This window comes from Arachis stenosperma, chromosome 3, assembly GCF_014773155.1.
Source record: "Arachis stenosperma cultivar V10309 chromosome 3, arast.V10309.gnm1.PFL2, whole genome shotgun sequence".
Lineage (NCBI taxonomy): Eukaryota > Viridiplantae > Streptophyta > Magnoliopsida > Fabales > Fabaceae > Arachis > Arachis stenosperma.
The window spans coordinates 13,698,754-13,713,592 of NC_080379.1; the positions used below are offsets into that span (position 1 = coordinate 13,698,754).

The 14,839-nt window shown below is 35.3% G+C and overlaps 1 protein-coding gene and 1 long non-coding RNA gene across 2 annotated transcripts; one reads left to right on the forward strand and one right to left on the reverse strand.

Moving 5' to 3' along the window:
- Nucleotides 1–1,038: 1,038 nt before the first annotated feature.
- LOC130969227 (uncharacterized) lies at nucleotides 1,039–1,896 on the reverse strand. Its single transcript, XR_009081822.1, has 2 exons — nucleotides 1,666–1,896; nucleotides 1,039–1,366 (listed from the first exon to the last, which is right to left on the reverse strand). It is a non-coding gene; the product is annotated as an uncharacterized LOC130969227 (long non-coding RNA).
- Nucleotides 1,500–5,651, forward strand: LOC130969226 (fasciclin-like arabinogalactan protein 15). The gene is made up of 3 exons (XM_057894869.1): nucleotides 1,500–3,034; nucleotides 4,684–4,810; nucleotides 5,249–5,651. Exons 1-2 carry the CDS (start codon nucleotides 1,699–1,701, stop codon nucleotides 4,755–4,757), a joined length of 1,410 nt encoding a protein of 469 aa, XP_057750852.1. The 5' UTR covers nucleotides 1,500–1,698; the 3' UTR covers nucleotides 4,758–4,810; nucleotides 5,249–5,651.
- The last annotated feature ends 9,188 nt before the right edge of the window (nucleotides 5,652–14,839 follow it).

Consider the following 14,839-nt stretch of genomic DNA (forward strand, 5'->3'; position numbering starts at 1 on the left):
TAGCCTTAAAAAAAAATTAATACACAAGTCAATTCCTAACGTTTTTCTCTATCAAATATAACAATTCTCCGTCCATTTTACTTTTACTATATGTCAACCTTTATTATTATTAGCTTAGTTTTGTGCATAAGAACGATGACATTCTTTTCCTTAGAAACAAGCAAAGTCAATAATAATGTTTTGAAATCTAAATATTTTTTAAAATAGGACATCTTTTAATTATATTAAATACAAAAATATTAAATAATTTTAACTTTGAGTTTCTTGTAGAATAATTTTTAATAATTTTATTGAACAACATTATCATTATTATTATTATTATTATTATTATTATTATTATTATTATTATTATTATTGAGTGAATAATTTTTAATAAAATATCTTTTGATTATATTTGTTATGCAAAATTTATATTATAAATATATATATAAGAATTTAATGAATAAATTTATTATTATTTTTATTTAAAAAAATACAAAAATTATAGTACATTATTATTATGTAATTAATAATAATAATAGGAGAATTAAAAACTTTGAGAAATGATTTGGACAATTATTTTGTCGAAAAATGAATTGGAAACTGATTTGTCTATCGGAATAAAATTTTGAGAATATTTTTGTGTATTAATTTTTTTTGAGACTAAAATATCTAATTTTAAATTTTTAAAGATTAATTTGAATAATTACTTTTAATTATTTTATTATATTTTTAAATCATTCAAAAATTATTTTGTTAACAATATTTTTTGAAGTTTTTTTGTCATTATTTAAATCTTTTGATATCAAATTAACCGTTAATTTTTATATTATTATATTTTTTGGGGGTCTATATTCATTCATTTAATATAATATATTATAGTAACTCATGATTCATCCCTTTTATCTAATTGATAAAGAACACTCTACTATACAAATTGAAGTAGTATAAAGAGAGAAAATAAATTCTTTTTATAATTATTTTTAATTATTTTATTGTTATTCAAAATGTGAATCCTATTCTTTTTAATCTCTCTTTCATCCCATAAAAAGAAAAATCTATAAACTTACATCTTCACCATATAATTCACCAATTGATAATAAATGAGGGTAAAGTGGAACGATATCCCAATGACGAATTAGTAGAAAACAATGGCATTATTAGGTAATGAAAGTTGGTTTATTTATACCTCCATTTTACTCACAACCTGTAAGTAGCAGCTGAAGCCAGGTAGCAGTTGGGTACTGGACCCCACCTTTCCACTTCTTTCTTTCTTCACACGAGCCCTCCCTCCCTGTTCAATCATGACCCGCCACGTGGCAAATTCTCAACAGTGCAACCGACACCTCCATTGATTTACCCACTTCTCCTACAATACAAGTAAAACCTATCAACAAGACAACAACATCATCATTAGTTGACTAATCAAGTTACTTAATCACCTTCTAAATTCAACACCAAATTAATCACCACCTTAATGCCTTAATCTCCTTTTCGCACTCACTCTCATTAACACTAACAGCAACCCCATAACATACATGTAACCATACATTTTTATAGCACTCACCCACCAAACCAAAAACCAAAACTAGAAAACATAAGACCCCAAAAACCAACATTTCACAGAAAAGCAACCAAGCAATGTACCTGGTACACACAACAAAGCATTATTAGCACAAAACTCACAAGATTTTTTTTTGCATTCCTTTGATTTTCGCCATGGATTGTTACATCCATGGCACCTTCTTCATCATCCTCATTTTCTTCTTCTCCAATACCCCAACTACATTTTCATCACCATCGCCATCATCATCTTCTTCTTCGTCACCAACGGCTCAGATCAATTCAAACTCCATCTTGGTGGCACTACTGGACTCACATTACACAGAGCTGGCAGAATTGATTGAAAAAGCCATGCTTTTGCCGACACTCGAAGAAACCGTGGCAAACCACAACATCACCATTTTTGCCCCAAAGAACGAAGCTTTGGAGCGAAACCTTGACCCCGAATTCAAGCGCTTCCTCTTGGAACCCAGAAACCTCAAATCTCTTCAGACACTCATCATGTCACACATCGTCCCAACCCGAATCAATTCCGAACGTAAACCCGGGTCGACCCGACACAAAACCCTCGCGGCCGACAACCATCACATCCAAATCAGCGCCAATTCCACCGTTGAGTTCACCGTCGACGGCGCACGGGTCACCCACCCGGAAACTATAACCCGACCCGACGGAGTGATCCACGGAATCGACTCGCTCCTGATTCCACGCTCCGTCCAATCAGACTTCAGCAACCGCCGGAGCCTGCGCTCGATCGGCGCCGTGAAACCAGAAGGAGCACCGGAGGTCGATCCCCGAACTCACCGCCTGAAAAAACCAGTACCACCGTCAAAACCAGGTTCCCCACCGGCACTCCCGATCTACGACGCAATGGCACCAGGTCCGGCAATTGCTCCGGCGCCTGCACCAGGACCCGGAGGAAAACACCACCACTTCGACGGCGAAGCACAGGTGAAAGATTTCATCCAAACCCTAATCCAGTACGGCGGCTACAACGAAATGGCAGACATATTGGTAAACCTAACTTCTCTGGCAACCGAAATGGGTCGTTTGGTCTCAGAAGGTTACGTTCTAACGGTTTTGGCGCCAAACGACGAAGCGATGGCGAAATTGACTACGGAACAGTTGAGTGAACCAGGTGCACCGGAGCAGATTATGTATTACCATTTGATCCCTGAGTACCAAACGGAGGAATCGATGTACAATGCCGTTAGAAGGTTCGGGAAGGTTCGCTACGATACGCTTAGGGTTCCGCATAAGGTTGTGGCGGAGGAAGGTGATGGTTCTGTCAGGTTTGGCCGTGGCGATGACGCTGCATTTTTGTTTGATCCTGATATCTATACGGACGGGAGGATCTCCGTTCAGGGGATTGATGCCGTGATGTTTCCGCCGGAGACGGCGGAGGAGAAGGCTGAGAAGGAGAATCAGGTTTTTAGGCGGGTCGCGAAAACGGGTCAGCCCGGGAAGGTAACGGTCACGAAGCAGAGGAGAGGTCAGTTTTCTTTCCTTTTTTCTTTCAATTATTTTAGTTTGTTATGCTTCACTTCAATGGGTGATAATAACATTTTAGGACTTAATTTCTAGGTGATAGTGTAGATTAAATTAAGCTTAGTAACTATTTATGATTATAAGTTCTTTGCTTATCAAATTTCTATATATTTTATATTGTTTGTTGCATATAATTGTTTTTTTTTTTAACATTGTTAGTGTACAGAAATTATTCTCTAATTTTGTCATGGCAATTTTATAGGACTAATAAAAGGTTGTGAGATTGCCGCTTCATTGTATATAACTATTCACCAGTCACCACTATATATATTATACAGAACTGTATAGTATATTATTTGGTAATTTGGTTGGTTAACAATGTAAAATTAAATGGAAATTAATCTCTTCATATATACTTTTGAATTGTGTTTGTGTTTGTGATTCATGTGAAAGTGAAAATTTTATAGTAAACTATGGAAAACATAGACGGTGAAATCCTGGTTGTGATTGTGATTTGCCAAGACTGAGGCAAGAGTAATATTGCTGCCTCAATTATCATTGTCAAAAGTAATTTAAAACCAATCTTGATCTGAATGTTACTCTTATTTGATGCTAATATGTAACTTTTGGTTAAAATGCATATATTTTAGTTAGTGGGGTAACTCATTCTTTTCATTGGGAAATTAAGGGGTTAGTCAATTGCTGCTAATCATTAAAAATTATTTAATGATTTAGAAGGTAAAATATCAACTTTATGTAAAATTTTGTGTGGAATAAATTTTTTTTGTTTGGATGGGTGCTTTTTTAAAGTCAAGATGGAAAGAGATGGTAAAAAGGTGATAATGATGTGCTTGGTTTGATTGGGTGGGTTTTCCTTTTATTCTTTATTTATTTATTTTTCCTCATCTTTGAGTTTTCTTTAAGTGGGGATTTTATTGTGTGGATGGCCGCCTTCTTGTTTTGGTTAAGTTTATTGGCTTACATTGATTGTCTTTAAGCTATTGATTAGGATGGAATTTTAGTGAGGGTTTGAAATTGTAAGCACAAAAGTTAGAAGGTGTTTAATATGACCTTGGCTTCTTATTGCAAAAAAATATAAATAAATAAATAACAATCATGCTATATGTACAATAAAAATCAGTCACCCGAAATAGAACACATATTAAAATACAAAATAACTATATGATAACTGATTTGCGATTTGGTGATTGATTTTTTGTATACACATAGCACTTCTGAAACAAGAGAAGCATTCTAAGAGTAATTTTTTAAGTAATCCATTAAAGTAGCCTTTGTCTTTATTATATTGTGAGGGCTTTAGATGTTAAAGTTGAAGCAATATGTTATTTTGCTGATTTTGATTTGAGCCTGCTAGATTATATCACTAGAAACTATAGGAAATTGATGTGGAAGATAGTTTTCTTAAGTTGTAAGAAAGTAGTTCAAACTTTCAAAATTAAAGGTCCCAAGCTTTTTTCAAAGACATAAAGAAAATATGTGATTTTTCATACACACGGAAGCCCTTTCAACCAAATGTCAAATTTTAATTGGCATGCCCTCTATATTGAAAATCTGCATCATAGCAACACTCAAGGATCATTATACATAGTTTTTCTTTGAGCTCATGTTTAAAGAATTTTATGGAATTGACAGGAAAATTGATGGAAACAGCATGCTGGATGCTTGGAACCTTTGGACAGCACTCTAGATTTGCCTCTTGCCAATAAACATACCTTTGATATGGATACTAGCAACACTCCTTATAACATAATAAAAAAAAGTGAGACTATATATATAGCTTCGTATCTCATGTTCCCTAATAATTCATTAATGTGATCTTATTTTTGAGTAAATGATTACTAAATAAAAAGAATATTTTCTTTGCTCATGACAAACTTCATCCAAATATGTCTAATGAAATGCACCCTAGTTGATTGAATAAAATTCTCAAAGCATAAAGTTCATTTTGAAGTTGAGACAAATTTATTATGACAAATTTCACCTATGATGTAAAGCCAGCCTAATGAGCTTATGTAAAATAAAATAAAATAAAAACATCAACCTAGGGCCTTTGAGACTTTCATGACAAATTATTTTTTTATTAAGAAAAAAAAATTATGAAAATATTGTTTTCCTAAATTGGCATGGAATTGACCTTGTATCATTCGTTTAGCATTGTTTATTTACATACTGATCGCATGCACATGCCATGATACAGATGCACAGGTTTGGTGGAAAAATTCCAAAGATATAAAAAGTCAACGGAATATGAAGGCCATGTTTCTTGATGGAATAGTAGCAGCTGTTATTATGGGTTTGAATTTTCCCACGTTTTTGTTTACCCTTTTATTTTTTATTTTATTTTTTTAATTTTACCCCCACTTGATTTTTCTCCTTGTGAATTTGCGTCATAGACAAGAGAACAAACAGCTTCTCAAGTCTCGTAGCAATACAACTATATAGAGTGCATATATGTTATATTTGTATTATTTTATTAAATATTATATATGTGACTTTAGATTCAGCTATGGATGCTGCTACAGATTGTGTTGGTGGGATGAGAAGGTTGTGTAATTAGAAGGCAGGGAACTTGTGTCAATTCAATAAATAATCTTACGCAAGTAATGAAAAATGGAAACACAGTAATGATAATAAAATGATTCTTTACTGTAATATTCTCAATTTTAAATATTATCGCCAGTAGCTTGATGGAATCGAAGATATGTGTATCTATTTTTGTATACAATAGTGTTCTCTTGGGAGTTAGTATTTTGATGAAGAAAGTTCTTTTGATTAGAGAAATTTTACTTTTTATTATGTTTTGATATATTTGGGTGAAGTGTTTTAGCAAAATCAGACCCGCAAAAATAAGTTTTTATATTTAGCAGTAACAATTTGACATCTAGAAAAATGCCTTTTTATAATTTTAAGAATATTCAAAAATAAAATATACTTATTTAATATCACACCTATGTATAATGTATAAATTGATTACTAGAAAAAATACACAAACTAATTCCAAATTCAAGTATAACACTTTTTACATCAATATTTTTTCTTTTTGAAAAGATTATTTCAAAAACGATATTTAGAAGAAAGTAAATGAAGTAAATGAGCCAAGTCCTTATTAAGGTTTTTTTTTTTTTTTTTTTTGGGGGGGGGGGGGGGGGGGGGGACTTATTACAAAGGTTTAATAATTTCGTTTACAATTTCGCTAAGTAATAGACTCGGGTACTACCTAACTAGTATATGAACTTCAAAACAAGCTCAACAAGGAGGGAAAAAAAAAAAAAAAACTAAATCCACACACCATGGCATTGCGCTGCGCTGTCCACCACCGTTTGTCTAGTCCTTTTTTTTTGAATTTTTTCATTTAAAGGAACCTGAATTTAAATAATCACGAGAAATATTTAAAACTAAATAAGAAGAAACATTCAAAATCATTATTAAAATATCAAAACCTAACAAAAAAATCCAAAACCTTAAAAGAAAGAGATATCTAAAATCATTTTAAAAAAATCTAAAATTTAACCAAACGAGACATTTAAAATTATTGGAGAAAAAACATTTGAAAAGTTAAGAGAAAAAAATATCCTAAACATAAAAAAAAATCCAAAATATGTAAAAAAACACATTCGAAACCTAAAAAAAAAAATCTAGAAATAGTAAAAAAAACCATCCAAAACTTACAAAAAGAAGAACGTCGTGTATGATGTAATCGTGACAATCGCTCTCTCATGTGCCGTCAACTGTGGAGGACGGACTACTTCTGCTGGTGGATGACAAGTGCGCGACGGGTGATGATGAGAGGCGTGGCACGGCGGTTGCGTGATATACAATGATAAAGAAAAGACAGACCGTGGCGACATCGTGTTTCTGGAGGGATAGGTGGCGCGGAGGGAAAGAAGAAGAGACACAGAGGGAGAGGAAAAAAGAGGTGAAGAGGCGTGGGAGAGCACATGTTTTTTAAACGTAAATTAGTTTTTGAAGTTTAAAAATTAGGATTTTTTTGTAAAATTGGATATTTAGTTGCATATGAAGTAGTTTCCTAAACTTTTTCTATCATTTAGGAGTGACAGTGGGGCGGGTAGGGGCGGATTTTTGCCCTATCCGACCCCGCCTCGCCGTAGTTTCCTAAACTTTTTCTATCATTTAGGGGTGGCAGTGGGGCGGGTAGGAGCGAGTTTTTGCCCTACCCGACCCCGTCCCGCCGTCCTGTTATGCATATACTATCTGCCCCATCACTACCCGCAGGTAGTAAATTACAGAACTCGAACCCGCCCCAACGGGTATCCGTCCCTATAAAAATTAAATATTTTAATTTTTACCTTTCATATATAAATTAAGACAAAAATTTAAAATTCATAGATAAATTAAAATATAAACATAAAATTCATACAATGTCATTAGCTAAAATAACTTGAAATTTTAAAAAATATTGTTAGATCACTACAAATTTAATACCATAATAAAGAAATTATAATATTAGATATAAAAGGATCTTCAACCTTTAATCTTGATCACTTTCAACATCTTCATCATCATTAAAAGTTTGCAAATCAAGATTTAAACCTGAAAATCAAAAGAGATAACAATTAACAAATTAATTGGTACTATGTAAAAAATTAACATAAATGAAGATTAATCAATATATCACCTTTACTTCCCAAAGGTGCCCACAACCAACTTTGGCCACACATCAAAGCTTCAATTATGTCTTGTTTGAGCTTTGCACGATGAAGAGAAATTACACGACCACTTGTACTAAAAGCAGATTCAGATGCAACAGTGGACACCGGAATAACATATATATTTTTAGCTATTTTTGCAAGAACTTTAAATTTCATCTAATTGTTCTTCCTCCATTTCAAATCATTAAAATTAGGATCATTTGGAGGATGAATTTCCTCCTCAAGATAATGATCAAACTCAACATTCACATATGAATTTCTTGTCATTTTTCTTCTTTTAAGATACACTATATAATCATCACCCCCAAATAAACTTGCATTTTCACTTTTATTAAGTTTTTTTGTACCAACACCAACACCAGCACCAACATGTGACACATCAGAACTCATTTTTTGAGTGTATTTATTAACCAACTCATTACACAACTAATGAATTCTATCAACTTGCTTGGAGCATTCTGTTAGATTTGGATACATTTTTTCAAATTGAAACTCAACCCCAACCATCTTGTACCTAGGGTCTAAAACAGCAGCAACACCTATAATACCATGAATTTCATCCCAATACTTTTCAAATTTATTCTTCATGTTAGATGCCATATTAGCAATTAATGGATTAGTAGAAATTTTCCATTCATCCAATGACACTTTTATTTTACAAACCAGAGTAAAATAAAGATTAGCAGTCGAAAATTTAGACCCAGAAAATAGTTGAGTAACATCATAAAACAACTTCAATCTATCACATATTTCCTTCGTAAGTCCCACTCCCCATTACTTGGCACAGTTTTATATTGGGGTTTCTTTTGCCTTAACCTAGGAAAGACAGTTTTATACAACAAAGCAGTTTCTAACATCAAATAAGTTGAGTTCCATCCAGTTGGGCAACCAAGAACTAATTTCCTAGTAAATGAAATTGCTGTTTTAGCATATCAACTCACAAAAGTTTCGTTCCTTTTCTGTGTTGCAGTCCAATACAATACACTACTACGAATCTTTTCTATACTTTCCTTAACAATACTTAAGCCATCCTTCACAATCAAATTTAATATATGAGCACAGCAACACATATGTAACAATTTATCCCCCAACATCAAGAATGAAGAACCTACACGCCCCAACAGTCCATCTATCATAGCATCATTAGTAGAACAGTTATCCAATGTAACAGTGGACAATTTTCTATCAATGTTCCATTCTAACAATATTTTCATCAACGTTTCAGTGAAAACTTCACTTGTATGGGGACAAGGAACATAACAAATACTGAAAATATTAACAAACATGCATGCATTTTTAGATTAACGAAGCTCAACATATGAAAACAACACAATGTATAAAAGTTTATAAAATTTTTAAAGTACCTCAATAGGCGCATATGCAACTTCCACAAACTATCAATATAGTGAGCTGTGACAACCATGTATCCTTTTTCTTGGTTGGAAGTCCACATGTCATTTGTTATTGCAACTCTACTATCATTTTCATCTAGTTGAAGAGTTAACTTCCGCTTCTCGTCCCCATACATCTTCAAGATGTCTTTTCTGACAGTGTTTCGACTAGACATTTTAAATGTTGGTTGCATTGAAGCAAAAGCTCGCCTCAATCCATGGTAGTCCACACAACTCATAGGATACTCATGCAAAATAATCATTTCAGCGACACATTTTCTTGTAAATGAAGGATCAAACACAAAACCATCTTCATTCACTTTTTGCTTTTTTGATTGTTTTGACAATGATTCAACAATTGATGATTGCCTAGAGTTTGCCACCTTTATTCTCTTACAATATCGATCCACATGGTTCCTCAATGACTTGGTACCATTCCTCGAATTTGCACTAAGCACATTCTTGCAAAATTTGCATTTCGCCTTCCATTCACCTTCAACTTTCAAACGATCAAAATACTCCCAATAAGCACTCTTAACATGAGTCTTATTGTCACCTTCATTAGGAGTTGATCCTTCTGGAGTTGAGACATTATCCGTTGCTGGTGGAGTTTCTGAAGTTGGATTAGCATTACTTTGAACTTCAATTTCATTATCATTAGGAGAAACACTGTTGCTTTGTGTGTCTTCTCTAGCATTACTAGCCATGAAGTAATTTGAAAACACCTATATCAATAAAATTAAAATTAATGAGGGTCTAAAATTAATATAAATCATATCATAAATGCATAAAAATCAGAATGCGCAATTACAAAGTCAGAATAAAATCAAAATTAAAAATGTATAAAAATGATAATTCAAAGCATAAATGCACAAGAACACCATCAGCATATTTCCTTAATTAAAACAGAACACAATGAGCATATTTTCTTAACAAAGGAAACAGAACACCATGAGCCAAAACAACTTCTGCATATAACAACATATTTCCTTAATTAAAACAGAACACCATGAGCATATTTTCTTAACAAAGGAAACAGAACACCATGAGCCAAAACAACTTCTACATATAATAGCATAGTTCCTTAATTAAAATAGAACACCATGAGCATATTTTCTTAACAAAGGAAACAGAACATACACCATGAGCCAAAACAACTTCTGCATATAACCAATCAACAAAGAAGCCAAAACAACTTCAAATTTTCAAGCTTTATTCTAACTAAGTCTGAGAAATTGAACCAACAAACATACTGTTCTTGTTTTCTGAATCAAGCTGTTTCAACCCACTAAACTTAGTAACAAACTCAGGAAACTCCCCAAAGAATCTGTTATCACCCAAAAATAAAAGAACTTCTTCTTTGTCTATTCTCATGATACATCCAAAATTAGCCAGAGATTAAACATATCAAACCATTCAAAAAGAAAAGAAAGGCTGGGATAGGGACAAGAACTGTACCGATGCTATGCAGGGAGAATCTGGTGGAGGTGGCGCGTTTAGGGACCAGGAGAGGCATGGACGAGGCTCGATTCCGATGCAGAGGAGGCACGGGGGTGGCTCGTCTAGTGCGCAACTTGGAGGCCGGAGGGAGTGCAGAGGATGTGGGACTGAGAGGTGGCACGGAGGAGGAGTGACAGGAGGCTTGAAGGAGACGCGGAAGAGATCGTAGAAGATGCGTTGCGGAGGAGTGGGAATGAGATGATTTTGCGACGGCGATGGGGCAATGGAACGGCAACTGGAGCAGATTCGACGGCGGCGCTGGGTTGAACTGAACCGAGGCTATGGTCCTTGGAGAAGCTGAAGAAGTGACAAAGAGGGTTGGGACTGGGAAATAAATGGGAGTTCAGTGACGGTGAGAATCAGAAGTGAGAACCTACTAACCCTAATTGCTAAAAAGTTATATATATATGCACTCCCAGGCGGGTAGGGGCGGGTTAACCCTGAACCCACCCCGCCCCGCCCCGCTCATCAAACCCGCCACGATTCAGACCCGTCGCGCTCCGGGTCGGGTTTAAACCTGTCCCGACCGGATAGGGGCGGGGCGGGTACCCGCAGGTACGGATACTGCTGCCATCTCTACTATCATCTAATCACAAATATACAACAAATATTTAGAGAAAAAAAAAAGATAAAATAATTTTTTTTAAAAAATAAAAAGCTCAACACAATAAGGTGGAGCATCAATGTCTCAACAGAAAAGTACTAAACAGATAAAATAAACTAATTCCTAATTATCTTCGACAAAAGCCATCAACAACCCAAAAGATCAAATATCACTCCACTCTTTGTAACTCTTAATCGACCTGTTAATTAACTCTTGCAACACCTGATTCTTGATTCCTGGAAATTCTGTCATTCCTTTTCAAACAAGTGCTCCAAATGATAACAATGAATCAAACTCACCAATATTCTATTAATTTGACTGCACGATTGACCCCTGAACTACGTAAATTTACGGTCATTCATCTCTATATCCACCAGTTTGATAATGCTGTTAACACACTAGTGCCTTTTCTTTCTTCCAATTGCACAACCTCATTGAAGACACCCATGTAGCAAAGAGGAACCTGACATATTTCTGATAAAAAACTCAATGCTTCCTACACAGCAAGCTTCTCTTCCCTTGTATGCGCACCATACACCAAGCAAACAGCACAAATAAAAATTATTGTTTGTCAATTCTCCTTCTATACACAACCATCTCTCCCATTTGTAACAATTGCTCAACCTAAGCATCATAACATCCCACATTATTAATAAACCTCCAGAAGCACCTTCCGATCCCACAAATTCCAAACTCACCGCATCATTACCCCAAAATTGCACTATATCAAACTTAGAAATCACCTTCTTCTTTGTCTCTATCAATCCTAACATATTCACATTATTTTTACGCTTAAATTTTTTACCATTTTTCACTTTCCAACACTCCCTAAACCCCTCATATTCCACGAACTAAAATCATTTAAAAACTTTATTACACACCTTATTTCGATTTTTGGGGTGGCACTTTCTTGCTTTCTCTTTCAGTTTTGCTTGACTTCTTTTTTGTGACAATACTTCATTCTAAGCTTGGAGAATAGCCATAATGTCCTCATCCTCGTCATATAAAACAGCTCCTGATTCGACAGCCAGATCCCAAGCAGCCATATTTTTAGCCATATCCTTGTCCCAACTTCCTCCGTGTTCATCTTGATTAGTTTCACCATCTATATCCTGCTCTGAGTCCTCCGAATCTTCCAAGTTCCGTACAGTCCCTTCATCATCCGACCCAGTTTCCTGCACCATTGTATTCTCATTTTCTAAATCTGAATCTTGCACTGCATCACCTAGACATATGCCAACATGCTGCTTATCACTCTCGTCCAAACTGACGTGGATCTCATTAACTACACTTGGTGGAATGTTTTTCTCCGCTGTGCTGTTCGAACAATTCTCCGCACCTCCGTCAATCTCTTTTCCGGCTTGATTATGCTCGTCGGGTGCATAAGGGGCTTCACGCTCCTCCCTGCCCTCCACGCCATCAAGTTCAGTGTGGACATTATCATATCCGCCACTAGCAGCTGACTTCCGCACTGCTCCCAGATCTGCCTCATCGGCGCTGTTCACCGTGGCATCAACCGCTTCGCGAACTCCATGACCAGCCACGCCCCTCTCTTCACCGTCGCTCGTAGAAGCCAGCAAGGAGACCCTCTTAAAACGCACAATGACGTACTCTTCATCACACCACACAGCCACTTCGCCGCCACACCCCCCACTAACATATTTGGCCTTATATGCTCCAACCCAGCCCCAACTGAACTTTTGTTCAACACCAGATCAACCCCTTCTTTCCGTTTATTCCCGTATTCCTAAGTCTCCGTTCTTTTAGAGATTGCTTCGTTACTGATTGTTTGAGATCCCATAGATTCCGCACTCACCATACCGTCGGATACAAAAAAGGATTATCTGTTTGCATTTTTAAAAAACCCTCATGCCACTCATCCAAATCCTCAACAGCAAATACCTTTCTATCCTTGTCATGCTCTGCCTCCCGTAGCCCCTGTGGCATCATTACCACCGCATCCCATCCCAACTCCAACGGTTTCCTCTGAATTTCTAGTTCTTCACTTATATGGTGTTCCAAGATAACTTTCCCTTTCTTGTTCACCTCAATATCCTTTTCTTTAATTTTTTCTTGTTTTCCATCAGAAGAATCTTCATCGTGCATAGTGATTTTTTTTCCGGACATCAATCTTCCTCCTGTACTTAGCCTCACTCACAAATATCTCTTTTCTCCTTAATCACATTCCATTCTTCTCTTTGATGGCCTTTAATGCCCCTCCTTTTGTAGTATACCTGATGAAAGCAAACAGATGGATCCGGTCATACTTCTCCTTACGTGCTAAATAGATGTCATTTATCCTTCTTGTCTACTTGAACATATGAAACAATTCATTCTTCGAAACATTGCCAGGTAAATTATCCACAAAAATTGTGAATGAATCACTCTCTCACAGATACGCTTCCCAATTCCAAATCCGTGGATCTTTCTTAACATGGGGCTGTCTAACTTTATCCCACCTTACATTAGACATAGATAGATTATAGAGTATGAGGAGTACTTACTCTCATACTTTTATTGAAGCACTATTCTGCCACTCTTTTTCTCGGCGGCGAGAAAGGAGGACCTCGAAGACAGAGGCTAGACGGCGACTAGTTTGACGACGATGGAGACTGGCTTGACCGGTTCGAAGAGGAAGGGAAGTGACAATGCATTCTACGCCGTCGTTTCGGACACAGAGAGAGAGAGAGAGAGGTGGGTATTTCTGGGTGGGTGATCTCGATTGATCCTGTGTAAGCGTCTAATTATTTAAAAATAAAATTAAATTTATTTCAATAGTTGTTATTTATAAATTATAATATATAGATAAATAAAAATTTTGCCAGTCAAAGTTGCGAGAACTAAACTAATCAGTAAATCAATCAAGTGACTGATTTAGTTTATAATTAGAAATTCACAATTCAAATATTAAAGTTTACCACTAAAAAAAATTATATCGCACATAATAATAAATAATAACGTTAATGAGACACATTTATATGTATGTGCAGATTGGAAATACATAGCCTATACAATGCAATGTGCACTCAAGAAGTATTTTGGTGTGTATAAAAATATAAAAACATCAACACACAGTTTATACACTCCAATGTGTTTCACTAACACCAACAGCTCCACCAGGAGGGATAACCCTAATGTTGCCAAGGACGTTGCCCCTCACACTTACTTAAAATTTGTTACATCTTAGTTATGTGCATAGTATTAAATCAGATAACTCTATTAACATCTTAGCTATCCTATGTATTATTCTATTAGTATTAAAAAGAGTTAAGTATAATTTTGGTCTCTAAAGTATAGGCAAAAAAATTTTTTTGACTTCAATCCTTTTTTCATATAAAATCGTCCCTAAGGTTCAGTTAAATTTTAAAACCATCATTTAGACTAAAATATCCTTCTCCTTCTTCACCAACATACTCAGTTTTTATTCTTCTTTCTCTTCTTCGTCGCAGCAACATCTCTTCTTTTTCTTCTTCGTCGTCACATAATCAGGAACAAAAACAATGAAATAGAAACAAAGAAAGAAAAGAACAACAACAATTCATTTCAACTAACAGCAACAGAATCAGAATCAGAAGAAAAAGAAGAAATAGAAGCAGAAGAAAATCAGCATCAAAAGAAACAGA